The sequence below is a fragment of the Microcebus murinus genome, chromosome 8, assembly GCF_040939455.1.
Source record: "Microcebus murinus isolate Inina chromosome 8, M.murinus_Inina_mat1.0, whole genome shotgun sequence".
Lineage (NCBI taxonomy): Eukaryota > Metazoa > Chordata > Mammalia > Primates > Cheirogaleidae > Microcebus > Microcebus murinus.
In genome coordinates, this window is record NC_134111.1 from 75,412,887 (window position 1) to 75,440,114 (window position 27,228).

General features: G+C 43.8%; 1 protein-coding gene across 1 annotated transcript in view; it reads left to right on the forward strand.

The window, feature by feature from the left end:
- Positions 1-27,228, forward strand: part of KIAA2012 (KIAA2012 ortholog) — a 106,998-nt gene that overhangs the window by 17,342 nt on the left and 62,428 nt on the right. The window contains exons 4-11 of the mRNA XM_076005820.1: positions 115-270; positions 3,931-4,073; positions 5,848-5,983; positions 6,667-6,809; positions 9,508-9,676; positions 12,078-12,338; positions 15,645-15,824; positions 19,053-19,163. Of these exons, the coding sequence (XP_075861935.1) occupies positions 115-270; positions 3,931-4,073; positions 5,848-5,983; positions 6,667-6,809; positions 9,508-9,676; positions 12,078-12,338; positions 15,645-15,824; positions 19,053-19,163 (1,299 nt within the window). The remainder of the gene's footprint in view (positions 1-114; positions 271-3,930; positions 4,074-5,847; positions 5,984-6,666; positions 6,810-9,507; positions 9,677-12,077; positions 12,339-15,644; positions 15,825-19,052; positions 19,164-27,228) is intronic.

Sequence of the window (27,228 nt, forward strand, 5' to 3'; positions counted from 1 at the left end):
AATAGGCAATGTCCCAAACCAGGACTAATGTAAACAGGGGACCTTGTAGTTATCTCCAAGAACTCTAGATTGGCAACCACTATCTCTACCAATAACTCCTGACTTACCCTTCAGGATACATCAAGGATTCTGTGCTGCTCCAGGACAGTCAACCCAATGTACCAAAGAGTCTCAGACCACAGCAGGATCTTTCAGCTGTGCCCCCCAAATACCATCTCCTGCCTGTCTTCCCTCCATTTTGGATTCAACAAGGAAAATCTTTTGATCAAGGTACATGTTGATTTTATAACCAGTTCTCAAATATTTGGATTTTTAACACCTTAAAATGGAATTTCCCAAAATAAGGTCTTGGGATTCTGCATGTTGCATGGTCCTCCTCTGTAACACGAAGGGGTTAGTCTAGACCAGCACCATCCAATAATATTTTTTGCAAGGATGAAACGTTTTATATGTGCTGTCCTATATATTAGTAGTAGCCATTAGCCACATGTAGCTATTGCATACTTGAAATGTAGCTATTGCAACTGTGAGGCTGAGTTTTTTATTTTACTTAATTTTAATTAATTTATATCTAAATATCCACATGTGACTAGTGGCTACTGTATTGGACAGTGTAGGCTTAGACTCTAGATCTTAGATGATTTCTTACATCTGTTCCACTCTAATATTATTTAATCCTGTGATTTTTGTGGCAATCTAATGTGAAAAAAATAAGCCGTGGAGTCATAAATCTGTATTGCAGTGGCTGGTCTCTCAGTTAGTAGTTGTAATATCTTGAGCAAGTCACTTAACCTCGTTGAGCTTCTGTTTGCTCATCTCTGAAATGGGCACAATAAGACCTCATTACCGCACAGAAGATTATTGTGCGTTGTCTGTAAGCTGGTCAGTACTATGGAGATTTTACCTGTAAATATTATTTTGGGGAATTACAAGCACTCAAAGAGCCAGAAGTTGTCTTTGGTAAGGGAGATGGGAAAAGATGACTAGGGAGCAATAACAGGCACAGACTAGGGCCTTGGCTAGAAAAGAACAAGAGCCCAACATAATACAAAATGTTGTCTGAAATAAAAAAGAAATTTTTCAGAAACATTGGCAGTGCCTGACCAAGCCCTATCCTTGGGGAAAGGATCTGAGAGGATAAGTAGAGAACCTGGCTTAATGAATGAGTAGAGAACAGGGCAGGTTCTCAGAGCCTGAGGCCCTTACACATTCCAGCCACACACCTCGCTGAGTCTTGTCTCTGGCACCAGGGAATTCTGGTCATAACCTGATCCACACATGTAGTTTGTCTAGACGAATGATGTGGGTCAGGCAATTCTATTTCTCTTTGTAAATTAATACCCTGGTCTATCCATGAATCTCTATGCATTTTGCTAACGTGGGTCAACATCCTGAGGCCAGTTGATTCTGGGGCACTGAAGAGATTGATTTCTGGGCCACCCGTGTCCTGGGGAGTGGTGAGCTCATGCATGTAGTGCCCCTGTGCGGTCACTCGCTGCCCTTCTTGGGGTGGCACACTATCTCACCACTGCCTATGCCCTTTCTCTTCAAAAATCCTGCTGTCTGCAGTTAATATCCTTACACTTTGATGCCCTAGGGTCCCAAAATGTTGGACAGTGGGTTGCATTGCTTCCATTTTATGGACGGATGAGCACTGCACACCTAAGGGGTACAGTGACTTCCCTAACTAATGCCATAGACTGAGGAGCTGCCACAATCAGGCAGAGGACAGAAAGGCTATATAGAATAGCCATCAAACATGCGGCCATTAGCACCAGATTCCAAGCCAAGTGGCCTCTCTGGGCCTTGGTATCTCATGCATAAAATGGAGATGGCCATACTCACCTTTCCTCTCAGGGCTGGATGTGGGAGTTAAATGAAGTAATGCAGTAGCTGGCACATAGTAAGTGCTCAACAAATGGTAATTGTAAACCTTCCTAGCTTCTGTTTTTTAAGTATAATTACTAATTAATTGCAATGTCCAATTGCTTGTGATCACAGGGGCCAAAAAAAAAAAATCAATTTTAAAAGATGCAAAATGAGCTGGGAGGCTGGAACTTGAACTTTGACTGATGTTTTCATTGGTTTTAACTCTTTTCCCCATTAGCCTCCCTCTCTTTGCCAGACACTTTATCTGGAGAAGTAGCAAAACTCCTGGCTGCAAATCCCAGATCCCCCAACAATGTGATGGTGGCTAAGTCACTTGTGCTCCCTGCATCCTCAGTTTGCTCAGATGTAAAATGCAAATACAACATCTGCATTCCTTCCTCCCTTGGTTGCTGTGAAAAATTGTAGGAGAGGACAGAGCTTGAAAGCTCTGTAAAAGCTTTACATTGCTACCCCAATGCACATTATTTGAGTTATCTGAATCCATATTTGAGATATAGAGACTAAGTTTTGTGGTCTCCTTTCAACAATTATAATTTCTACTACTTTGCTTGCAAGCCTGTTTTTATTAAGCATAGACAAATGAGCCAGATGATGTTTATTTACTGAGAAAAAAAATCCTTGTTTCCCCTCACATTAGATTGAGTCCCATATCCAAACTCACCTGGGATATAGCAAAAGGGAAGATTTTCTCTCTGTATCCCCCCACGCACAATGCCCCAACTTAGACACTTTGATATATGAGACTATTCAGGAGGCAAGTGGTCATTTGGCTAGAGTTTCACTCCACCCTCAGAAATGCATTTAGTTCCAGGTAAATCTGACCAGGAAGGATGGACCTGGGGTCTGACTTGACCCCAAGGGATCATTCTAGAATACTATAAAAGGTCTTTACTCCCACATTCTCTATAGGGAGTTGAGGTCCTATTGGGGGCAGGCCTAATGTGGCCCTGGACTGCCTTAGATTGAGGAATCCCAGAGCCCGACAGGCCTGCCTGGGCCACTAAAACCTGAGCAGACCCTCTGAACTGGAACCTGAGCCTGCACCTCTTCCACCAACACTCTCAGCATCAGTTCAAACCCAGACAGCCTTTAAGAGCCAACGGGCAGAGGAACGGGAAGCTGGAGGGAGGAAGTAGCCCTACACATGGGCATTAGGCACTTGACCTAGTGACACTAAGGACAGAAATAACAAGGGAGGTGAGTGCTGGGGAGCACAGCAGGAAGGTGAGGCTGGCTGGGGAGGAGAAGCAGCTCCCAGAAGGCCAGTGCTCCACCACACACGGGGCCCCTGCGGGCTCCCAGAGCCCCTGGTTGAAAGACAACCCGCATTGTTCCACAGAGCTGCATGCTGGGAATGGAAGTATTGCTAAAGCTTGGCTCCACACAGGGAAGGCTTGCCAGACTGTTTCAGCAATAAATCTACCTGAAGTGATGAAAATAGCTGCAGGACCCTTTAAACCATTGATGAAAGATTTGTTAACTATGTTGGAGTCATCTGTTGACTCAGATTCTTCCTGAGTGTTGCAGACAGGGTAAGTTTAGCGAGCTGAGCGGCAGTGCCCCTCACTGCATTCGGCAGAGGTTTTTCCACAAGTAAACAGCCAGGAGACAGCCCAGGAACCCAAGAGCTTGCTTTACACAGAGCATCTCAAAGATGACAGAGCAGGGCTGCAAGCCACACCACTGCCGTCTGCTAATCCCTTGCAGTTTACAAAGGACTGTGGTATTCATCGTCTTATATGAGCTCCAGACAACTTTGGAAGGAAGTAAGGGCAAGAAATCAGTATCTCTGTTTTACAGATAATGAAACTGTGTCCAAAAAATGAACCAGGGTTGAGTCTCCTGACTTGTGCTGCAACTCTGTTTCCACCCACCTGGCTGCCACTTCCATGGGGGCACTGTCAGAAACAGAGAAAATGAAGGAGGAACAAGGCCTTGAACACTTTTCTCAGAGAAGCAAGAAGGGAGGCAGTTTGGAGGCAGTAATAGCACCACACCCATTTCTGGGGTTGCAAGCTGACCTGCTGTTCACCTTTGCAGGTCAACAAGGCCTGGATGAAGGGGAAGCTGGGGCTGGTGGACACGTGGACCAGGGCTCTGTAGCCAAGAACCGCAGCAGTGAGGGGACTCACTTGCGGCCATGCAGGAAGCAGCCCTGGCAGGAAGATGAAACCTGGGCAGAGGTACTATTTCTAATGCACTCCCCTGTCGTTGTTTTCCTTGACTTCATAGAAAATTCTCCCTCCCTTCTCTGCTTCTTGGGGACCTCCAGGAAGAGTACATTGACCTTTTTGACCACTGTTTTCCCAAAGCATCACCTGTGGACCCCTAGCATTGCAGATGCTTCATTTAAAAAAAAAAAAAAAAAAAGGTTGTGTAGCCAAATACATTTGGGGAATGCCACATAACATATTCTCTTCCCAGAAAGTCACAGTGCACATCTGGATATAGAGCACTTCCAAAAATTCTATAGCAAAGTTACCAACTCATCTTTGTTTAGCTCTGGGTTTTCCAAACTTATTTAACCACAGATCCTCCCCTGACTCTTCACCCATCTATAAAAAAGGGGTTTTGGCCTTAGACTTGGCAAAGCCTTGGTTTGAGTCCTGCTTCTTGCTAGTTGTGATGAGCCTGTCCAAGAAATGTAACTAACCTTGAGCCTGAATCACCTCTTCTGTAAAATGGAGCTGTTATCAGACATATCTCACGAGGTTCCTATGAGAATTAAACAAGTTAAAATGTAGGAACACTTTCTAAACTGTAAGGTGTGCATGTGTGTGTTTGAGTGTATGTGTGTGCGTGTACAAGATAACGGTTGTTCAGAGCAACATAGACAACATCTGCTCTCATCTTGAATAAACTCACTTGACTTACAAGAAGGCCATATGCCAAGGAGAACAAGAAAAGAGGAGAAGATCCACACAGTGGAAGAAGAGAGGGGAGAGACATTTCATGATGGATAAAGACAATGATACTAGCACTTCATTTTTGATTTTTAATTTTTTTTTTTTTTTGCAAGAAAGCACTCTATGTCAGGCATGGTTAAATGTCATTTTTTCTATCATCAATAAGAAACTTTTATTTTTCTTTTTTTTTTTTTTTTTTTTTTTTGAGACAGAGTCTCGCTTTGTTGCCCAGGCTAGAGTGAGTGCCGTGGCGTCAGCCTAGCTCACAGCAACCTCAAACTCCTGGGCTCAAGCACTCAAGCAATCCTGCTGCCTCAGCCTCCCGAGTAGCTGGGACTACAGGCATGCGCCACCATGCTCGGCTAATTTTATATATATATATTAGTTGGCCAATTAATTTCTTTCTATTTATAGTAGAGACGGGGGTCTCGCTCTTGCTCAGGCTGGTTTCGAACTCCTGACCTCGAGCAATCCGCCCGCCTCAGCCTCCCAGAGTGCTAGGATTACAGGCGTGAGCCACCGCGCCCGGCTCTATTTTTCTTTTTTGAGACAGAGTCTCACTCTGTTGCCCAGGCTAGAGTGAGTGCCATGGCATCAGCCTAGCTCACAGCAACCTCAAACTCCTGGGCTCAGGCGATCCTCCTGTCTCAGCCTCCCAAGCAGCTGGGACTACAGGCATGTGCCACCATGCCTGGCTAATTTTTTGTATATATATTTTTAGTTGTCCAATTAATTTCTTTCTATTTTTAGTAGAGACAGGGTCTTGCTTAGAATGGTTTTGAACTCCTGACCTTGAGCAATCCACCTGACTTGGCCTCCCAGAGTGCTAGGATTACAGGCGTGAGCCACCTCGCCCGGCCAATAAGAAACTTTTATTATAATAAACAGTATTAGAGATCTTGCTATTATAACCTTACTTTTCCTCTCAGCCTACAAAAGAAATATCATCCATGGAACCACAAGTGTAGTCACGAGGGCTAACTGTTAAAGGAACCTGCTCTGTTCCTTCGTGACGGCCTGTTTACAGCAATGTGTGTCTGTCGTTCCCTAGGACACGGCAATAGAGAATCACCTGCGTGTCTATGCTTCAAAGGAAAGCCACAATGAAAAGACGCAGAAAACCTTCAGGAAGTCCTTGGGCCATGCCCACATCGATCCCTCTTGGCTCCTGAGTGACAAATCTCACGGTACATTCTATGGAAGTGTCTTCCCCAATAATAAGGCAGATTTTAGTGGAAAGAACCCAAATGTCTCGCTCATTGATCTTGGCAAACTTAGTCATGCAGAGTTCATTTGCAAACACTGAGACATGCCTGACATCACTTCCTCGTGCCACTCACCTTAGAAAATGATAGCCAGCGTCCAGCTGGATGTAGGAATAAGACTGACAGACTCCTCTTTGCCTAGTGCTTAGTAACCACACACATTCTGAAATCACACAGCCTGGGATCGAATTATCCCCCACTTACTAGCTGTGATCGTGGGCAAATTATTTAATCTTGCTGAGACTCAGTTTTCTTATCTGTAGAATGGGGATAATAATACCTCCGTAAGGCTATCGTCGGGATTCAGTAAACTAATGTATATAAAATACTTTACATGATTCTTTCCCCATATTTAGTACTCAATACATATTAGTATTACTATCATGATCATTCTCTCCATCACTTGACAGCAAGAGTCCAACCCAGACAATGAGTCAGACTGCAGCTTTCTGAACCGCAGCCTCAGCCAAAGCCATGGCTATTTCAGCACCCAGCACGCTCCCTGCCCGTGTTCCCATGAACCAAAAAGTGATCAAAGTTGAAAGTCAGCTGGTCATCTCCATACCTGCAACTAATAAATTCTCATTCCCATCCTGTTTCTACAGACAAACCAGGGACTGTGAAACTCCACGAGGCCCGAAGTGGCCACTTGTCACGGGAGCCTCCCGCTGGAAGATGCCTTTTCCCTCCTGTGGCATCTGCTACTGGCTCGGAGAAAAACACCCCTGGGGACGTGAAAAAGAAAAAGGTTGTGTGTATGTTTGCGTGATTAATCCCAATCCAGAAACGAGGTGACTCAAAGAGATATTTCAACAGAGAACTAGCTTCTCTAGCTTCTGAGTTCACCAGGTGGAGCTGCGATAGAGCTACAGTAATTTACTAAATGCTGAAAATCGTGAAGCACAAGGAATTTCAGCTGCCCCACATGCTACCTTATAGCATGTTATTACCACGCTCTCCACTGAGGGTCTATCACCTTTGAAAAGGTAGGGCAAATTTTGCAAGTTTATCAATTCCCTTCAGAAGTTAAGTATACTGGTACCTTCTTCCTTAGAAATGTCCTGGGCTATCTCTGGCCTGGTCCTGCCTTGCAATTCTACATGGGCCTTCAGTGGTGCGAAGTCAACAGTGATGAAGAGGAACATGGAGGGGCTCCAGAATCTTCTGCCCTGTAGCAACTGTGTGAAAGTGAGGTTGCTCATGCCCTCTGGGCCACAGTGACCTGATCTGTGTGCACAGATAGTGACGTCAACTTCACAGGGCTGATGGAAAGATGAGACGATGTACTTTCAGGAAAGTATGCTGTGTCCGATTGGGATTACAGCATCGTTGATTAATTGTAAGGATTTGCATCATCTGATGAGGCACTCCAGGTGGTCCTAGTGCCAGTGAGAGAGGTTGTTTTCAGTCTGTTCAGGATTTTCTCCTGATTTTCACAGATTTCTTATGCCTGAGTTGCTCTAAACCTTTCCATCCACACAAGAAGGGCCCCTGTCTTCCCAGGTTCCTTTGGACCAAGAGTAAACAGCAGGCCTGACCAGCCAGACGCACCACAGGCCAAAGGAAAGCCCTGGATCTCACACCCAGGTCAGCCCAGAACTGGGCCAGCCTCAGAGGAAAGGAGTCCCTTCCCTCACTCATGTCTATGGTTTAACAGAGGAAAGCAAGATTTTCCACTACATTAAAACTCTGTGTAAATTTTTAATTAGAATAAAGAAACTAAGTCTTGGCTTGTCAGCCATACCTCACACAAGTTATTTTGAGTTTCTACATAGATTTCTCAATGCAAACCTTGTCAAACAAAATGCACAAGGTCAGTATTCAAGAAAGAGCAGTTGGTGGGCAGCCGGCACTTGGACAGTGAAGCTCTCCAGCAACATAAAGATCCTATGTGCATATGTTTGGTTAATCATTTTCTTAATGTCTCAAAATTATAAATATTTCCCTGAATACATTTGGTTGAATTTCCTTCCTCAATCAACTCTAAATACATAGGATGCTTATGTACGTTTCTGATCCTTTTTTTCTTTTTGAGCACTGAAAAAGAGACACCAGAAGGGCTCTGTCTTCCCTGGTTCTTTTGGACCAGGGGCAAACAGCAGGCCTGGCAGTTTTTGTTTGTTTGTTTGTTTGTTTGTTTGTTTGTTTGTTTGTTTGTTTGTTTTTTGAGACAGAGTCTCGCTTTGTTGTTGCCCAGGCTAGTGTGAGTGCCATGGCGTCAGCCTAGCTCACAGCAACCTCAAACTCCTGGGCTCAAGCAATCCTCCTGCCTCAGCCTCCCAAGTAGCTGGGACTACAGGCATGCACCACCATGAGCAGCTAATTTTTTCTATATATATTAGTTGGCCAATTAATTTCTTTCTATTTATAGTAGAGACGGGGTCTCGCTCTTGCTCAGGCTGGTTTGGAACTCCTGACCTCGAAGAATCCACCCGCCTCGGCCTCCCAGAGTGCTAGGAATTATAGGCGTGACCCACCGCGCCCAGCCTAGGCCTGGCATTTTGATTTTTCCTCCTGTGAAACTGAACTCTCTAAAACCCAACACACTTATATATTTTATAGAGGCAAGTTCATATGTTAAGAGTTGCACACTAAAAGGAGAAATTTTCAGCAACTTCTGAATAATTGGAAACAAGAAGCTCTATCTACTACCCCAGCATCTCTCTCATATATATAATACACACATACTTTTTTTTGGACAGAAAAACACTAGCCCAAATTAGTGGCTGATTCCAACACACAATGATTTTTTTTCAGCTGTGTTCATATTGCAGAAGTGTGGAGAAGTTTAGATTTTCTGCTAGTAGCTAGATACACTCTAATGAGAGGAGAATCCACTCTCAAAGAAATATCTTAGAAATAATTCTAGTTTCAAACACTATTGTAGTTATATATATTAGCTCATTTAATCATCACAATGACTTTATGAGGTACATAGTACGATTACTCCTCTTTTACAGAGGAAGAAATGGAGTCTTAGGGAGGTTACGTAAGGTGAGCAAACACAAATGCATATTCCTATTTTCTGCCCCTTCTTACCTAAAAGCTTGCAGTCAAATGTTGTTCACCTTGCTTTTTCCCCTTAACTACATATGCCAGGATTTCTCCCTGTAGGTGCATAGAGATCTCAGCTATGTCATTTCTATCCTGCTCAGTTTTCCTGGCTGTAAAAAGAAAGACTATACATCCTCTCGAAGGCTCTTAAATTTGTCATGTTCATAATTTCAGAGGCAGGATAAACAGAGGCATACACTGAGCTCCCAAGAGACCACACAGCGCCACTGAAGTTAGATACCTGGCTCCTAGTGTGGTTAGCTTTACTTCTCTCAGCAGCTGCTGGTGCAAGAGATACATACAATAGGATATGAATACAATATCATTTGCCCCTGCAGGCAGCAGGGCTTGGATACCTGCCTTGGTTGGTTATGTTTTTAAATTTTCTCCAGGCACCAAAGGCTTTGAAATTACCTTCTCTCTCAGAAGAACCACCCAGAGTCCTGGACCCCCTGAGGAGCCAATTTAAAGCCAGTGAGCCCCCAACAGAGCTCTTCATAGTCCCAGTGGAGATTCATTTCCACACCCAACATCCCCCAAGAGAAAAAGCCTGCAGAAGAGGTAGGTTCCGTGTGCATGGGCACTCCTGAGGGAACTTGGGTAGGCCAGGAAGGACTGGGCTGTGGGGTTCTGCCAATCTGACACACTCCAACATCACGGATGACCTTCCCCATGGCTATCCTCGTCAGAGAATTTTTTTTTAAGAACGAAAAGGGTAAAATCTAGAAGTAGGTCTCTTCTGGTCATATTCAATTCAATTTTTAAAATATTTATCAAGCCCCCCATTAAGCAGTACATTTTGTCAAACTGTGAAAGAAAAAGGAAGACAGGCATACACATAAACAAGTCCAATGCACCATAGGTGTTATAAAACTACAAGAATTTTCAAGCAGCTTACAAAAAAAGAAATAATATAAAGCAACACAACTAAAATTGAAATTGAAAATAAAAAATCCTGGTTAAAAATAATAGAGAAATAGATGTTATCAAACATCTCAGCCAAGGTAAAAATGATACTTCGATCTTTGCATCTTCATTTTATAAAAGAAAGATAAAAGTTTGTCCAAAGAGTCATTTTCCTGATTCTGAATTAGGTTATTATATAACAGATGACCTCTACAATCTTTGTCTAGGCAGAGATTTTTGTGCATCTAAGCAAAGTTCTAAGAGAATATGGACAAGGGAGAAATTAATTCTAACTGGAGACTTAGAAAGGCTTTTCAGAGGAAGCTTCTGAGTGACCTCTCACAGTGTCACAAGGAGAAATTCTGACTATTCCTAAGTCATTCTATAGTACTGTTGTCTGAGACACATTCTTGCTCCCGGGACCTCTTGGGCCATCTGAGGCAAAAGGTGACTCCAATTTTAAGAGGATCCTAGTTCTGAGTTATCTAGAAACTTGAGCAGAAACTGCCACTGATTTCTTAATAGCTTTGACTCCTGGGAATTGTACAGGCAGCTGTTTTGTTCTAAAGCTGTTTAGAATTCTTACTGTGAAGAAGGTAACTGCCTAATTATTGTGACTAAAAGATCAGTCAAAGAAAGGGGGCATAAAGGAACTATGTGGGGTGATGACGATGTTCTAAATCTTGGTTGGTTGTGTAGATTATACATTTGTTAAAACTCATTGTACACTTAAGATCTGTGCCTTTCACTATATGCAGATTTTACCTTTCCAAAATTTTACTCAGCTCCTTAAAACACACACACACAACCCAAAACATGGTGTTTTAAAATGTAGATCTTACTATTATTGAGGTGTGGTGTGGCCAACAGATCAGGAGACAATTGCCACTGTTTGTTACCCACAGTTCCCGAGAAGAGGGGCATGCCAGGTCATGCAGGCACACAGGGAAGCACCAGGGTTAGTCAGAGGCAGAAGTGGGGGAACGTGGGCAAGAGTCTTTATTTTATTTATTTATTTATTTATTTATTTATTTATTTATTGTAGAAGAAATGAGCAGGGCAGGGCAAGCAGGCTAAGCAGGTTTAGGATTGGCTAGTTTGAATAATTCAGTGGGCTCTGGGACATAGGAGATGTCCCTAGTTGTCTGATACTAGCCCTGGGTTAATTAGGGCGAGTGAATAGTGGCCCAGCAGTGTAAGAGTTTGGTAAAGGAGGTAGTTCTGGATTAACTGGTTTGCATATAATGATGGGCTCCCAGGTAAGAGGTCATTTACTATCTCTAGGAATTGGCTAGCCCTGGGAGGGACTGACTCCCCAGGGTCAGTCAGGTCCCAGATGTCAAAATACCAGAATAAAAAGATATACTTAATACAAAGAGAGACACGACTACCCACAGTTGCATTAAATCTAATTATTTTCCATGATGACCCTGACGGGAAAATCAGGAAGACCACCAGGCCACCATGAACCAGATTCTTAAAGCTATTAGATGCATCGAGCTTGCCAACACACTGCCAAATGAAAAATAGGAATAAAGTACAAAGAATGTGAATCCATTGAGTTCTTTCTTCTTTTACATATCAGGAAAAAAAGATATATATATTAGTTCATGCAAGGATCAACTAACTCCAGAACCAGCTAAATCCAGGCCTCAGAAGATAACATATGGGCAGTACTTTTCTAAGTCTCTCAGCTCTGTTAACTTTTTCTCTCAAGCGGGGTCTTACCCTGTGGGGATAAAGATGTCCTCCTGCAACTCCATGCTAAGCTCCTACCCGTTAACATCTATAGAAAGGATATGCCTCTTAAAAGCTCTTGCAAAAGAGCAAAAACCACCTGATTGGCCAGGCATGGGTCATGTGCCCACCTTGGAACCAATCACTGTGGCTAAGGCAATGAGGTCCTCTCGTGCCAGGCTTCAGTGACATGCACGTCCCTGGAGTCAGGGAATGGACGCAGCTCCACCCAAACCACATGGTGTGAGCAGGGGAGGAGTAGGTCTCCAAAAGGAACAACAGACATCTACTACACCTTGGCTTTCTCTTTGTCTCGTAGGTGCTGCACACCCTGAGTCAGACCCAGAAACAGAAGAGGAGGCCAGGTCTTTATGGAGACCTCCCCTGAAGCATGTGTCCTTGGAAAGGCCACGGGAGTTAACGGTGCATCTCCCAGTGGACACAGGAAGGGACAGCGACAACTTCTCGCCTCAAGGTAGCTCCTCCTTCCTTTCCACATCCCTCAGGAATCTCTCTCTGAAAGGAAGCAAGGCAAGACATGCAAGGGTCCTCAGCCAAGAAAAAGGAGGCTGGAAGGGAGGTTAGTCCATCCCCCGCCACATGAAGATGGCTCTTGTTCCGGCAGCAGCTGATTTAACCAAAGTGCTGAAGTAAAACTAACTTAGTGTCTAGCTCACAAATTGCTTACTCACCAAATCATCCCCCTACTAATACCTCCTGGTTGCAGATATAAGATGGCACCAGACTTACTAAAATTGCTGCATGCCCTATACTTAATGCTATGTTTCTAAACAATGAAATTTCATCTCTAATCTGTTTATAATATATATTTATTCATTTGAAAGTCCATAATATCAGTAAAAGTCTTCACTCCAATTTTTCAAAACATTATATAAACATTTGAAATTATACACATGAGTGCATCTAAGTGTTTATGTGTTAGATAGGTTGGAAGCAATGGACCATATTTAGAAAGCTCCTCATTTTCAAAAAATTGAACCTCCTTTTCAAAAGCCATGTGCAAGACCACAGTATCACAAATGCCAAGTGATCTCTGACTAGTGGTGTCAGAAGTAGGAGGATGCACATTAATGTGTATGGAGCTCTTCTTCTGTGCCTTAGTTTTTAGCATGTATTATCTCAGGTACTCCTCACAACAATCCTATTCACATTTTACACAACCAAAAACTGAAGCCCTGAGAGATAAGTAACTTGCTTGAGGTCACAACTATAAGTAGCCTCACCAGGACTGGAGATCCGGCCTTCTAGTGCCAGAACCCATGCTCATACCGGTTGTGCTGTTCTGCCTTTTAGAACAAACAAATCAATGAACCTAGGTCAGGACGTTCTTGAAACATGTAGGTTTTGAGAATGTCCTTTGATTATTGGAGCAAAGGCTTGTTTGGTCTATCTCTTAAGTGAGAGTTAATTATCCTAAAGACTTTGAAGTTTTCCCTTTATAAAATGGGGCAGGGGGTCACTATGTGTGCAAACAGGTGAGACAGCAGCTTTCCACCTGTGCCCACAATGTCAGGTGCACAGCTAGTGCCCTGAGGTAAACAACCAGATTGAATTTTGTCTTCAGTATTATTCATCTTGCACTGCCCTCCACTTGTTTTGAACTGCCATGTCCACCAGGGCTGAGTATCTAGAGCTTGTCCATCCTCTGCTACTCAGCCAGGAAGAAACTAGCCTGAAAAGTCCTTGATACCTTGGTGTGCATTAGTTCAGTATGTGACCCAACCAGGTAGTAGATTCAGAAAGAGATCCAAAGAGGCAAGTTTTTCACAGCAGTCTTTCTCAGACAGAGGTCCCCAGTGCAAGGGTATTTTATGCTAATAAGTGAGACTGTCCCTTTACCACAGATGTTGCACATACCTATTTACTTGCTTAGCTCTAAATTATTTTACCTTTAATATCACAGAAATGAAGCCAGCTTTTATAGATGCAGACATACATACATATTTTATTTTTATTGCTGAACCACCTAAGAGTCAGTTACAGACATTGTCCATTTTATCCCCTATCAGCACATATCTCCTAAGAACAAGAATATTCTCCCTCCTACCCCAGTACAATTATCACACTCAAGAAAGTTAATATTGATGCTGGGTGTGGTGGCTCACACCTGTAATCCTAGCACTTTGGGAGGATCATTTGAGGCCAGGAGTTCAAAACCAGCCTGAGCAACACAGAGAGACTCCTGTCTCTACAAAAAAATTTAAAAATAAGCCAAGTAGTCCCAGTTACTCTGGAGGCTGAGCCAGTAGTATCTCCTGAGCCCAGGATTTCAAGGTTACAATGAGCTACAATCACTCCACTGTACTCCAGCCTAGGTTACACAGCAAGCCCTGTCTCAGGCTGGACGTGGTGGCTCACGTCTGTAATCCTAGCACTCTAGGAGGCTGAGGTGGGAGGATCGCTTGAGCTCAGGAGTTCAAGACCAGCCTGAGCAAGAGCAAGATCCTATCTCTACTAAAAATAGAAAAAATTAGCTGGATGTGGTGACACATGCCTGTAGTCCCAGCTACTCAGGAGGCTGGGGCAGAAGAATTGCATGAGCCCAGGAGTTTGAGGTTGCTGCAAGCTAGGCTGACACCACGGCACTCACTCTAGCCCAACCAACAGAGACTCTGTCTCAGAAAAAAACAAAATAAAAACAAAGACCCTTTCTCAAAAAAAAGGGGGAGAAAGTTAACATTGGTGTAATACTATTTTCTAATTTATAATCCATATTCAAATTTCTCTAATTATACCAATAATATTCCTTGTAGCTTTTTTTTTTCAATCTAGAATTCAACTTGGGATCATGCATTGCATTTAGTTGTCACATGTCTTTATAATCTTTTAATCTCAAAGAGCTCTCCAGTATTGTTTTTTACAACATGGACATTTTTGAAGAAGATAGGCTAATTGCTTGGCAGAATTGCCCTCAATGTGGATTTGTCTATTTCCTCATAATGAGATTCAGATCAAACATTTTTGGCAGGAATATCACATAGGTGATCTGTCCTCAGCACATCACATCAAGGGCCACAAAATGTTAGTTTGTTCCATTATAGGTCATATTAAATTTTATTGTTTGGTTAAAGAAACTGCCAAGTTTCTCCATTGTGAAGATATTTTCTCCTTTGTAATAAAAAAGTAATACGTAATATTTTGAGACTGTGCATGAAGCCAGCTTTTAAACTCAAATAGCAACAATTGGGTTGAATGTGAAATAAAGAACGCTTTCTCTGAAAGAGATGAAGCCAAGGCCTCAGTCTCTTAGATTCCCAGGTTTCAGGCTTCCTAGAGCAGTCCTTGCTGGTGTTGAGAAGACAAAACAGAGACAGGTAGAGGGTCGGATGTGCTTTATGGAGTGTTATCATCAATCCGGATCCCTCTGACCATGGACTGGAAGTTGTACTCTGCAGTTTATGTACCTTGAGGAGGGAACGTGGTCATTGGTTCTGCCTAGTAAAATTGCTTTGTGGTCAGAAATCTGTACCCAGTAATCCCATGAGCTCTAAAGTTGGGGTCTCCCTGGTCAGAGCCTTCAGATTGGGAGTGGAAGGAGTTTACAGACTCTATAGTCCTACTTCCATCTCATGATTTCATCCATGAAACGAGAATAACCACCACCACTACTCAATCATTCCTGGTTCTTAGCAATTCCCCAAATGAGGGGCTACCATTCTAGTTCAAAAGTAGTTTCATTTTGGCCACAGGAGAAATCTGGTCGCTGCTCCTTAGCTGGACTGGAAAAGAGGGACAAATGAGAATGAGTAGAATAAGCCATCCTAAACACCAGTAGCCATCAACCAACTTAGAAAAGAGGTTTGTTCTCTTTCCTGCTGATTCAGAAGTTTTCTCACTCATGCTTTTTCCCCTTTTGCTTTTGAAGATGATGATGCCCCACCCCAGAATGTGGCCCCACCACAGGATCTTCTACCCCCAATTAAAGGAAGAAAAAGTCCAGAGAGCCAGAGGGACCTGGACAGGGGCCCCAGGACATCATGCTACAGCAGCCCTCCAGGTACCCCAAATGCAAAAGCGCCCAGGAGGGCACCGCCAGCAGGACAAGGTAATCATTCCTGGGGTGTATGGATGGCCTCATCATTGGCTCATCTGTGGCTCATCTCCAGGGCCATACAGCAGCCATGGTGTATGTTTTTTGAAAGGCACCCCACTGAAAAGGAGAAATAGGCAGTGTTTCCGATGATGTCAGCGGGATTACTATTCACTGTGCATATTCCTAAAGAGCCAGTACATGTTTTAAGGTTTGCTGCACCAACATGCACTGCCAAGCTGTTGTGTGCTCAACTCACTCCTGGCAGCTTTGTGTGATGACACAGCTCCCCGAGTTCCTGGGGGAGACCCACTGCTGTATTTACTAGACACAGTCCACATCCCTTGGGGGCAAGGGAGCCTGATGACCCTGCCAACAGGAGGAGTCCCCAGAGAAAAGTCACCCTCCAGCCCAGGGCAGAGCCCAAGGCCTGTTCACAGAAAGGGAAGACCCTGGATTTCTACTGAAGGGTGAGGCAGGGCAAAGCCATCCCTCTAAGACAGCTTCATTTCAAGTTCTTATCCTTAGGGGCTGACAGTCAAGGAGGGGACTAAGTTGTTTAGACAAGAGCAATAATGCAAGGACAGTGCACTAGCAGCTCCCATGGGAGCTCTGATCTAAAGGTAGGTCATCAAACAAAAACTGCTTAGAATCCAAATTACCCCTGAAAATCCCCAGGGAGGTGCCATGCTGGAGACTGACAGACCATTTTCAAGGAAGTGCAGTCCAGGCAGCTGTTCCTCCTTCATTGGCGCCTGGGGCTGCTTTCCCTGGTTGCACACCAGATGAAGGAGATAGCATGTGTTTGGGGGACAGATTGTGTGAAAAAAGAGGTATCTCTTGTTAACAGCAGAATCACACTCGGGGCTGTAAGAAACTCACACTTTGAGAGGCACATGAGAACTAAGAGCCATCAAGAAGGCAATAGACATCACATCCTTCATTTCATGCTCACTCAGGGACAGAATGCCTCAGTATTAAATCAGTCTCTCTCTCTCTCTTTCTTTCAACACCCACCCCACTTTCTTTCTCTCCCCAAAACATGTACAGGTGAATTCCTGTAAGCATAGATTAAATACATAAAACAATAGCTCCAATCTGTGTTTGCAACCTCTCTGTTTCAGGCAGAGATGGTCAAAATCCAATCCCCTACTTCCCCCCAACACTCTCTTCTCTTTCTCTCTTTCCCTAAAGACACTGTTTTCACTTAGAAATCATTTCAGGGTTGGAACCTTTCTTTCACAACTTCCTCCCCTTTGTATTTGTGCGGCAGTTGGTGCTCTTTTAATTTCGATACAAATGAACCAAACTTGACATACTGTCATGTCAGCATCAGGGGCCTTCCTAGGAGGCTGGATGCCCAGGACAAGTCATACCAAACAGACGTGCGATCTACTCTCAGACATCCTTACGAAGGGGACAATCTGATTAGAATAGAATGCCAGGACTACGGCTGTGACAAGAGGACAGCCTGAAACCTCAAATGTTAGTTGGGGGTTGGGGGTGTATATAAGTGAATGCTTGTATAAGAGCACATTTGTCTCTGAGTGTGTGGAGGGGCGTGTGCTTATATGCCCACGTGAGTGCATACGTGTGCTTGTGTGCATGCATGCACACTGTGTGTCATTGTACATATTATATGCACGTGTATCTCTACATATGCAGTCCTGTGAATGAGTATGTATGTTCATATGTATGTCATTGTTCATGTGTGATGTGTGCACGTGTATACATGTGTGCATGTGTGTGGTTGTGCATGTGTGCATGCTTACCTTATGAGAATGTACATGTGTGTCTGTGCACCTGCACCTGTGTGAATATGTGTGTGTGTCATGCCTCACTTTGTGTGTACGTGTGTGTATGTATACTCCTTAGCATCCACTGTAGCTGGTGGCCCCCTACTCCTGGCCCCTCTGTCTTGGACACGCAGAAGGTAAGTGTCGTGTGTCGTATAACATGAAATATATTTGGTCTTTGTTTCTGGTTTCTATCACTGAACTCAAACTCTTGGAATTTCCTGAGTGGCAGAAGTGTCTTTTGTTATTCATAGTCAGCCCCTAGGACAACACAAGAGTTTATGCTAATGAGGTGACTTAGGGTGGGGCCCCTAGGTAGCCTCAGAAAGACCAAGTGATTAGCGATTAGAGGGTTGGAACTTCCAGCCCCACCGGCCAACCTCCAAGAAAGGGGAGGGGGCACTGGAGATCAACTTGAACAAGAGTTGATGAGCTTCCAAGTTGCTGAAGGTGTAGGTGCTGGGTGTGTATCTCACCCAGAGAGGGCATGGAACCCTGCACACACACACACACACACACACACACACACACACACACCTCTTACCCTGTGCATCTCTTCTTCTTGTTCTTCATCTGTATCCTTTACAATATCCTTTATAATAAACCAGTAAGTATTTCCCTGAGTTCTGTGAGCCGCCCTAGCAAATTATCAAAGCCAAAGGGAGGTTGTGGGATCCTCAGTTTATAGCCAGCCAGTCAGAAGTATAGGTCACAACTTGGTGTCTGAAGTGTGGGGCAGTCTTGTGGGACTGAGCCCCTAACCCGTGGGATCTGACACTATCTCCAGGCAGCAAGTGTCAGGATTGAGTTGAATTATAGGACACCCACTTGGCACGTGCTGGAGAACTGCTTGGTGTGGGGAAAACCCCACACATCTAGTCACAGCAGTCTTCTGTGTTGAGAGTGCAAGTAGAGTAGGGAAAAAATGATTTGTCTTTTACTTTTACAGTAAGGTTATAGAAATGCCATCAATATTTCTAAGTCACTGAGGGAAAGACAGCCTCCTTCTCCTGCTTCACCTGAGCCCCTAGAGTCCCTAAGCAGTCCCAGCATTGGTGCACAGACTGCATGACGAGTACTGCTCGGGGCATCTGCCAGAGAGGGAGAGCGAGGCAGGAATCACCAGGGCCTGAGCTACACACACCTGGAGGAAGGGGCTTCCTTTCCTTTCCTTCACACAAGGTGCCCCACCAGCCTAGCCCGGCCCCTGAGATGCCCAGAGGGCCTACCTTTCCCAGACTCTCACAAAGGCAGCCCCCCAATTCATCCCACCTTGACCCTAGAGGACAGAGCCTAAACAATGGCCCTGCTCCGCTGAGGCCCAGGAGTAGGCCTTACCCTATATGCTGGTGAGCACCTGAGCACATGGGCAGCTACGTGCTTGTGCCCACTGGGGTCGAGGGGGGACATGGTCCGGGTTCAGCCCATGCTTGTGCTTATTTTCAAGAAGATTCCAGAGACCCCACACTGCGACACTTCTTGCTGGGTCCAGCTGGAGAGAACGTCTGCCTGTCCCTCCCAGGGCCTACCCAAACTGAGGTGCTTTCATCGGGTGAAGGTAAGACAACACATTCCAGGGCAGCCTTGTTTTCAAAGGGGAAGATTTTACCTACAGCTTCCAAAATTTCCCAGCAGCAGAGGCATCATTAAAAACAGACGCAAGTCAGCCAGTTTCTCCCCTTCGCTGACACAGAGGTGCTTCTGTAGCTCCGACACAATAACCCAATGTTTGCATAACAAGTTTACTCTTGCTGGAGCCTCTGGAGAGAGAAGTTCCAGTGGAATGGCTTGGAAGAGGTCTAATGTGCCATGCTGATGCCTTGATGAGAATGATAAAGCCCTTTTGGTATTTGCCCAAACTAAACACTGCCTTTTCTCTTCTTTCCAAACACCCTCCAGAGGTGGAGGTGGCTAATTGGTAATCCAATCAGGTATCCTTGTTATGTGCGTTGGTTCATTGCTGTGAATCATCTGGCTCCTGACAGATAGCAAGGCAGTTTCCAAAAAACCCTTCTGGCACGTTAACTTTTTGGAAAAGAGACGCTGGCTCTGGGCAATAGCCGTTTTGCAAAGGAAAAAAGAAATGAAGTCAGAGGGTGATGAGCATCAACCACCCAGAAGCCATCATGATGTGTATGCATGAGTTGTACAGCCAGCAGGCCCCTTGATGAGCGAGGGTAAAAGCTGCACACATTTGGTGGGCCATGTAACAACTGGCTTAATAAAAAGAGCATGGATTCAGAGCCAGGAGATTTGAGTAGCACTGGCCTATCCTCTGTGTTGCCAGATGACTTTGAATCAGTCCCTCATCCTCTCTGTATCCAAGGTTCCTCAGCCAAAATGACAGGATTGACACCTCCACTGAGAAATTCCTGGACTATTGCTGCATTTTACATCTTACTGCTATTGAAGTAGTCACCTAGTATATGGATTTCCAGAAAGGAGAATGCATTTGGTTCCAAACACAGCATCAAAGAACGTCCACCACCACTTGGTTTATACTATGAGTATAAAAATATCATGGTTCCAAATTGGTAGAAACAAGAGTTAGACAGGTGGAGGCCACTGCCAGCACGACACAGCTGGTATAACAACTGGAAAGCGATTCTGATTCTGTTCACCTGCTGCACATTTGTCCACTCTGTTCCAGGAGAAATAGCTCCCCTTTTGCAAAGCAAAAGCCAGAAACAGAAAAGAAAATATTTAGGCTTTAAGTTTGTTGTCACCATTACCAATATGATGCTTCAATCATTTCAGTATCCCTGGCACCTGGCAGAGTCTCTGACATATACATAGCAGGATCACAATAAATATGTATTGAAAAATCTTTTGAAAATTTCCACATGAAAGAGAGAAAGATGAAATTTATGCTGAAGACTTGCCTCCACCTGCCCCAGTCCCATAGACAATAAATTTAATCCTACTTGCCTCTCAACCTAAAGGTATTCACTGTGTGCATGCTGAATGAATGAATGAATCAGTCACTCTGTCTGGCCTCTCCTCCATGGACAGCTGGTTGACCTTCAGTCTTGGTGGTGATAGGATGGTGCTCTGGATGGTGGGGATGGATCTTAAACCCAATTCTCCCTACAAGGGTCCATAGAACAGGTCTAGCTTTCTAAGCACCTCTATTCAGAGGGAAAAGGGTCTTGCTTTGGGGGGGGTTGGTTTGGTTTGGTATGAGAAGAAGTACACTAAAAAAACTTTTTCCTCTTGCAAAGGAATTGCTCCAACCACACTGAACTCTCTGCAGCTCAGTTCAGATCTGTCTTTTTTTTTTTTTTTTTTTTTTTTTTTTTTTTTTTTTAGGCTGGTCAAGTGGAGCAGTGGGAGTGGAGAAGGAACAAAGGAATCTGTAACTGGTTGTGATCAATTAGTTGTAAACACCACTGCACTCGGACCAACCCAGATCTGTCTTGAACACCATCTTCACCCTCCACTCCCAGTCTCATCCCCCACTATATTCCAGCCCACCCTTTTCTTATCTCTCTGATGGCCCAAACATTCAGTCTTTATTCTTTTCTTTCCTAGCATTTGCCCAAGTTGCCCCCAAATATTTAGAATAGCTTTAAGTTCATCTTTTCTGGGATGTTTTCCTTGATAAATCCACTTGATTACACATAACGCCTAGATGTAGTCTCAGCCCATTCCTCTCTCTCTAATCCCACTTATGTGGTTATTGTATTTATCTGTGTCTGTTTTCTGTTTAGCTCCTACTATATGAGTCCTTGAGAACTTCTTACCTTTATTATATGTCCAAGAAATGCTTGCTGATTGACTGAATACCCCAGGTGCCACAAAGGAAAGTTCTTTGGGGATCATAGTTGTGGGTTTTTTTTAATTAAAAAAAAAAAAAAAAACTCTTGAGTAAAGGAAGGAATATGATCTGTCTGATCTTTCTGAGACTTTCAGACTCTGTCAACAACTATTTGGAAATAAATTCTTATGCAATTAGATCATGATATCTTGCTTTCAGACAGAATAGAGAAATGAATATAAACCCTCAGAAGAAAAAAAAAAGATTTGAAAACTAGAGCTAGAATTTGACCCCTTTGGTCAGGTTAAGATATTACAACATTTAGAAAATTCAAAGGCTTAAGAAAGGAAAAGTTAACTTGGAAGGATACAAGTCAAAACATTGGAAACAGTCTCCGAATTGCTTATTCTTGATTGAAATCTTTCATGTTTTCTCCTAGTCACAGTGCCAGCAATAGAAGTTTTCTCTCAGAAGTTCTTCTATTCAGAAGTTTGTTTTGCAAGTTCAAGGATGTCTATGCCAATGACTTGGGTTGGAACCTCAGGTCTCTTTCAGAGTTTCTAAATACTATTTGTTTTTGTCCTAAATGGATTTTTACCCTCAACATGTTTCTTGATTCTTGGGGTTGGCAGGGGTGGAGGTGGTGGGGTGGAGTTTGGTGGGTTTTGGGTTTTTTTTTTTTTTTTTAACATCCTTCCCTCTTGCAACTCTTTCTTGGTGTGGTAGTTTTAAAATATGTCCAAAAATTCATTTGATACTTCTCTCTTCAAAAAGGAGAAACTAACTCTCCTTCCCTAGAATGTGATCTGGATATAGTGGCTCACTTCTAATAAGTATAGACTATGACAGAAATGATGGTATGTGACTTCTGAGACTGTGTCATAAAAGGCAGGTCCAAGAATATCCCAGCTAGTCTCGAAACACTTATTATTTGGGGTCACTCATATGCTAAATGGTTGACTTTCTCCTTGTTCTCTCAATTTGTCATGTGTAATACATTGGTTGTGGGGCCCCATGGGTTAAAGAATCCTTCCATGTTTGTGGGATATTTGGCAAAGTATGATTTTTATTGAGTAGCCTATCTCTTAGTAGCTGCTACCTTAGTGATGCTGCCCAGAGATTTAGAGGAGGAGAATTGCTTTTGATGAGGCTACGTGAAGAAAAAGAAAAAATTCTGGTTTTATTCTCAGCTCTACCACCCATGATATCTGTGATCATGGGCAAAAAACTTCACTGCTTTGGACCTCAGCTTCCCCATATGGAAAAAGAAGAGTTGGTGTAAGATCCAATCCTCCCAGCACATGTTCCACAGAATGCCAGTTCCTTAGAAGGTTAACAGGAATTATGTGAAAAAGGAAAGGCTCTGGGTCAAACACATTTGGAAACCAGTGGGCTAAAGCTAAGCAGATTCCTTACTGCAGGATTTCACAGAGCCTCTAATATGCTAATGTGAATCATGGTTCGAGATGGAGATATGTACTGTTTCCTAAACTTATTTGACCACTGAATACTTTTGATTTTAGCAAAGCAGCATGTGGATCTAAATAGTTTCTGGAACACACTTTGGGAAATGATGATTTCTAAGGTTTCTACCAGCTCTAACACTGTATGTTTCTAAATATGCCCCTTTCCCTAAGAAAGTTCTCTCTGTGGGGCAGTTCTTTTGTCTAAATCCTGAAACAGGATCTTAGCCATTCAATAATTTGTGATTATTCTTATTTTCATTCTCCAAACATCAATTCCAAATTTGGGCTACTCATGCTGGTACTGAGCTCATGAAGACTGAGCATGCCAAGAGCTGGTTGCTGTAGCACCTCTGTCAGCAAAATTCTCTACAAAATTCTCTATAGTCACTATGCTTCTTCTTAAAATACCTGGGTGGTTTCCATTCTGCACTGAACCCTGACAGATAAACTCTCCTTAAAGTAGTTATAGGAGATTCCCATTAGGCTTGGCGGCGTGGGGCTAAATTGGTTCTATCACATGTAGACCCAATTTAGCGCTAAGTAGTTGCAGAAGGGCAGCTGTGAGGGCTGTGTTTGTCCCAGACTTCGGAAGGAAACAGGGTTCTTTCCCTCACCATAGTGAGACCAGCAAGGCCTCACAGCCCAGGCTGGAAGCTACCAGCAGAAAGCTACTAAAACACACTAGGGACTCCCTTTCCTTTCCTTTGACAAAAACCTCTTGTGATTCCTAGAAACACAAAGACTCTCCTACCTCATAGTTGGCTGAAAAGGTGGCATCATCACCATTTATGACTTCCAAAAAAGAAAAATGTCAAAAATAATAGCTTGTTCTGAATCTACCAGAAATTCATTTTTTGAAGAAAAAGAACAGTATGAAGTGCTGAAGAATATTTAATTTCTCTTTATTTTTTGAAGTTTTTGGTACTTGTATCTTTTCTTACACAGCTCATGAAGCTATGAATTCCATCTCCCTTGCATTTGTTCTGTTTAGCAGAATCCTAAAGTCAGGAGGCAACTTAGGTGTCACCTTCATCAGTATTTAAGCAAAGGAAGCATTTACTCAGATTTGCTGAGGATATCCATTGATAAAGCAGATAAAAGCAGAGCTAACTGGTTGAGTGGGGATGACCCAATTAAGTCCCTCTCAAATTCTCTATGGCCCTGTTAACTCTTCCCCTGCTGTAGGTGGGGAGTGAGGACTAGGCAGGGCCAGTAAAACTATGAGACCACAGTTTGAAAATACTCTCATTTTATGGATAAGGAAACTGAAGCCCAGGAGGGATATGATTTGCTCAAGATCACACACCTTTTATATGGTAAATCCAAGGCTCAAATTCAGATCTTCCTGCACTCAGGTCAAAGCTCTTCCCTAGTCCCTCTTGTCCCTCAAAGCCTCTAGTCCCTCTTGTCCATGTTTCCAGGCTTCAAGAACCAGCTGAAACCCCCCTTCATTGTGATGCCTCACCTGACCACTGTGGTCACAATGATTGCTGCTTCCTTAAGTTCTACTCATTCTTATCACCTAGACATCTTATCAGGCACTCCCTCACTTCCTTCTTGCTTTTATACTTTTTCTTCTTTCCCCTCTTAGATTTAAAATTCCTGTGGGTGGATACCCCTCATCTATCACTGAATATCCCAGAGAACACAGTTGGCCATTGCCAGAACACATTGCCAGAGCACTGCCCATAAATAGTGATTGAAACTGTGAGTAGTAGAGACTTTAATTGTTCCTCAATGTCCATTCTTCCATTCTTCCTTTTCTTAATAGAATCCTCCATTCTGAATTTTAGCTGAACACATGGCTGCCTAGCGAGAGATTATCCTTCCCAGCTCCCCTTGCAGAGAGGTATGGCCATGAGACTAAGTTTTGACTAATGAGATGTGAATGGAAGCAGCATGTGCAACTTCCAGGTCATTTCCTTAAAAGGAAACTCTTTGCCTTCACCCTCCTCTTTCCCCCTTGGACTTGGTTATGGTAATGAAATAGCTACAACAATATGGAAGAGAACAATACTGTATGGGATGATAGAACAATAAGATATAAGGAACTAAGGTGCCCAGAGAACTTCATGGAGCAGAGTCACCCTTATCCATCCACCCACTTCTGGACTCTTATATGAAAGAGAAATAAATGTTTATCTTTTTGGGTCCCTTGTTTATAGCAGCTTACCGTATGCCTTAATAGAATGCAACTACAATAATACTAATATTTCACATTGCTTTGTGAAACATAAGCGAGATCATACTCGCACTCCATCTTGTAAAGTATTAAGTAAAATCCCAATAGGAAATATCATTGGCCCTGAAAGAGAAAAGACCCATTACATGTGTGTTTGACTCCTTTGATACAATGTACTGAACACCTACCATGTGCAATAGACATGGAAGGATGCTAGTATCAAGAGCGAACACTCTCAAGTACCTTGCTACATATATCAACTCATTCTATCATCCCAATAATTGTAGGAAGTATTTTCATTCACATATCATAGGTGAGGAAATTGGAACACAGGGAGTTAACTTACCTGGTAAGGGCAGAGCTGGGCTTCATTCCCAGGCCTGTCTGTCCCAGAGGCTGCTCTCTCCTCACCCCCCTTCTCCAGACTCCATGCTGGGCACTGTGGCTACTGCCCTTCAAGGACTTCACAGTCCACATGAAGAACAGAGTCACAAGCAACCAACCCTAATCCACAAGGCAGGATGAAATGAATGCTGCAACAGAGGCCTGAGAATAGAGTCAGGGGTGTTCAAGGAAGGAGTGATTAATTCTAGCCTAGGAGACTGGGAAGAGCTTTTACCAGGATTCTCCATTTGCACTTGACCTTTGAGAAATTAGAATAAGTGGATGGATAAACAGAGAAGGGGCCGGCAGCAAGGGACCCGCATGACCAAAGACAAAGAGGAGGGAAAGTGGAGGACATGTGGGAAATGAGGACTCATCTAGAGTGAGTGGACTGTGGAGGGGTTTCCTGGGGTTAGCTGGGCCTGAAAGGCAGGCCAGGGCCAGAGCAGGGAAGGCCTTGTGTGCCAAGAGAGAGCAGAAAAGCTGCTTCTTAGACAACAAGGAATCACAGATGTTTGAGGAGGGATGTCATGCAACCCAAGGTGTGTGCCAACATGAAGGAACAGGCAAAAGAAAAGGCAGGGAGCTCAGGCTACTGTAAAATCACCCACCTGATGAAGGCCTCAACAGAAGTGGGCAGACCATGCCAAACAGGGAAGATCCCCAGGGCCGCTGACTGGACGTGGGGATCTCAGCCAGCTCTCTGAAATCTGAGCAATCAGCGACAAGCCTGTTTGTAGTGTCTCTTTACAAAACTGGCTACAATTCTTATCTCTGATCTTCTGCTCGAATTATCTGTATTCTGTTTTTACTTTCAGTTAAGATTACATTGTTAGAGGGGGTGCATGTGTGTCTCATGTATTGTAATTAAGATAAAACAACAATTAAGGCCCCAGAGCCCTTGTGACTCCCATAGCTGCTCATATAGCACCACAGCTCTGGCAGCCTCCCTTGCTTTTCAAACTCCCACCAGCACAAATAGAAAGAAGATAGACCCCAATGTTGCGTGCCACTCAGCTTGTCAGTAATGCAGTGTGGCTGTTTTCTGGTTTACAGGCTGTAGGGCTACAGTTTCCAACCCCTGCGCTGGTACCAGTACCGGTCTGTGGCCTGTAAGGAACCCGGCCATGGCAGGGCGGAAGAGCGAAGCTTCCTCTGTATTTACAGCCGCTCCCCATCACTGGCCGTACCCGCCTCCCCTGGTCCATGGAAAAATTGTCTTCCATGAAACTGGTCCCTGGTGCCAAAAAATTGGGGACTGCTGCTTTAGGGGAAATGGTTGCACTTCCTAGCAGACAACTGCGGTAAATAATGAATTCTAAGGAAAACTCAGATAGGAACTTCTAGGGAGCGAGGAGGAGGCAAAGAGCAGGGTGTAGCAGTAATGGAAAGTGTTTGTGTAACCCTGCAGACCCTCTTCCCCAACACACTGAAGTTTCTCTTTCATGACTGTTTTAGCCTCCTTTTCCCTTTCAACCACCGACCACTCAATTCTTTGAGGGAAAATTAACATTCATTATGCAATTTATCTCTCTCCTTTTAATCCAGAGTGTCTGTCTCCAAGGTCCCTACTCAATAATTAATGTTTGTTCTCATTTCCCATTCTCCAGAGCATCTATTCTTGAACTGTAGGGTCAACAATTAACACTAATTACGGCTTTTTCCGCTCTCCAGTGTTTGTTCTCAGAATCCCAAGCCGCCTGCTCAGCCCAACTTACCGGCCTGCACGTGGCCACATGGGTGCACACTGGGATGGAAGGGCACAGAGAGGCAGGCTTCTCCAAGCCCCACCGCGGTTTAGCGAATGATAAAACCCAAACATCCTTTTCGGGCA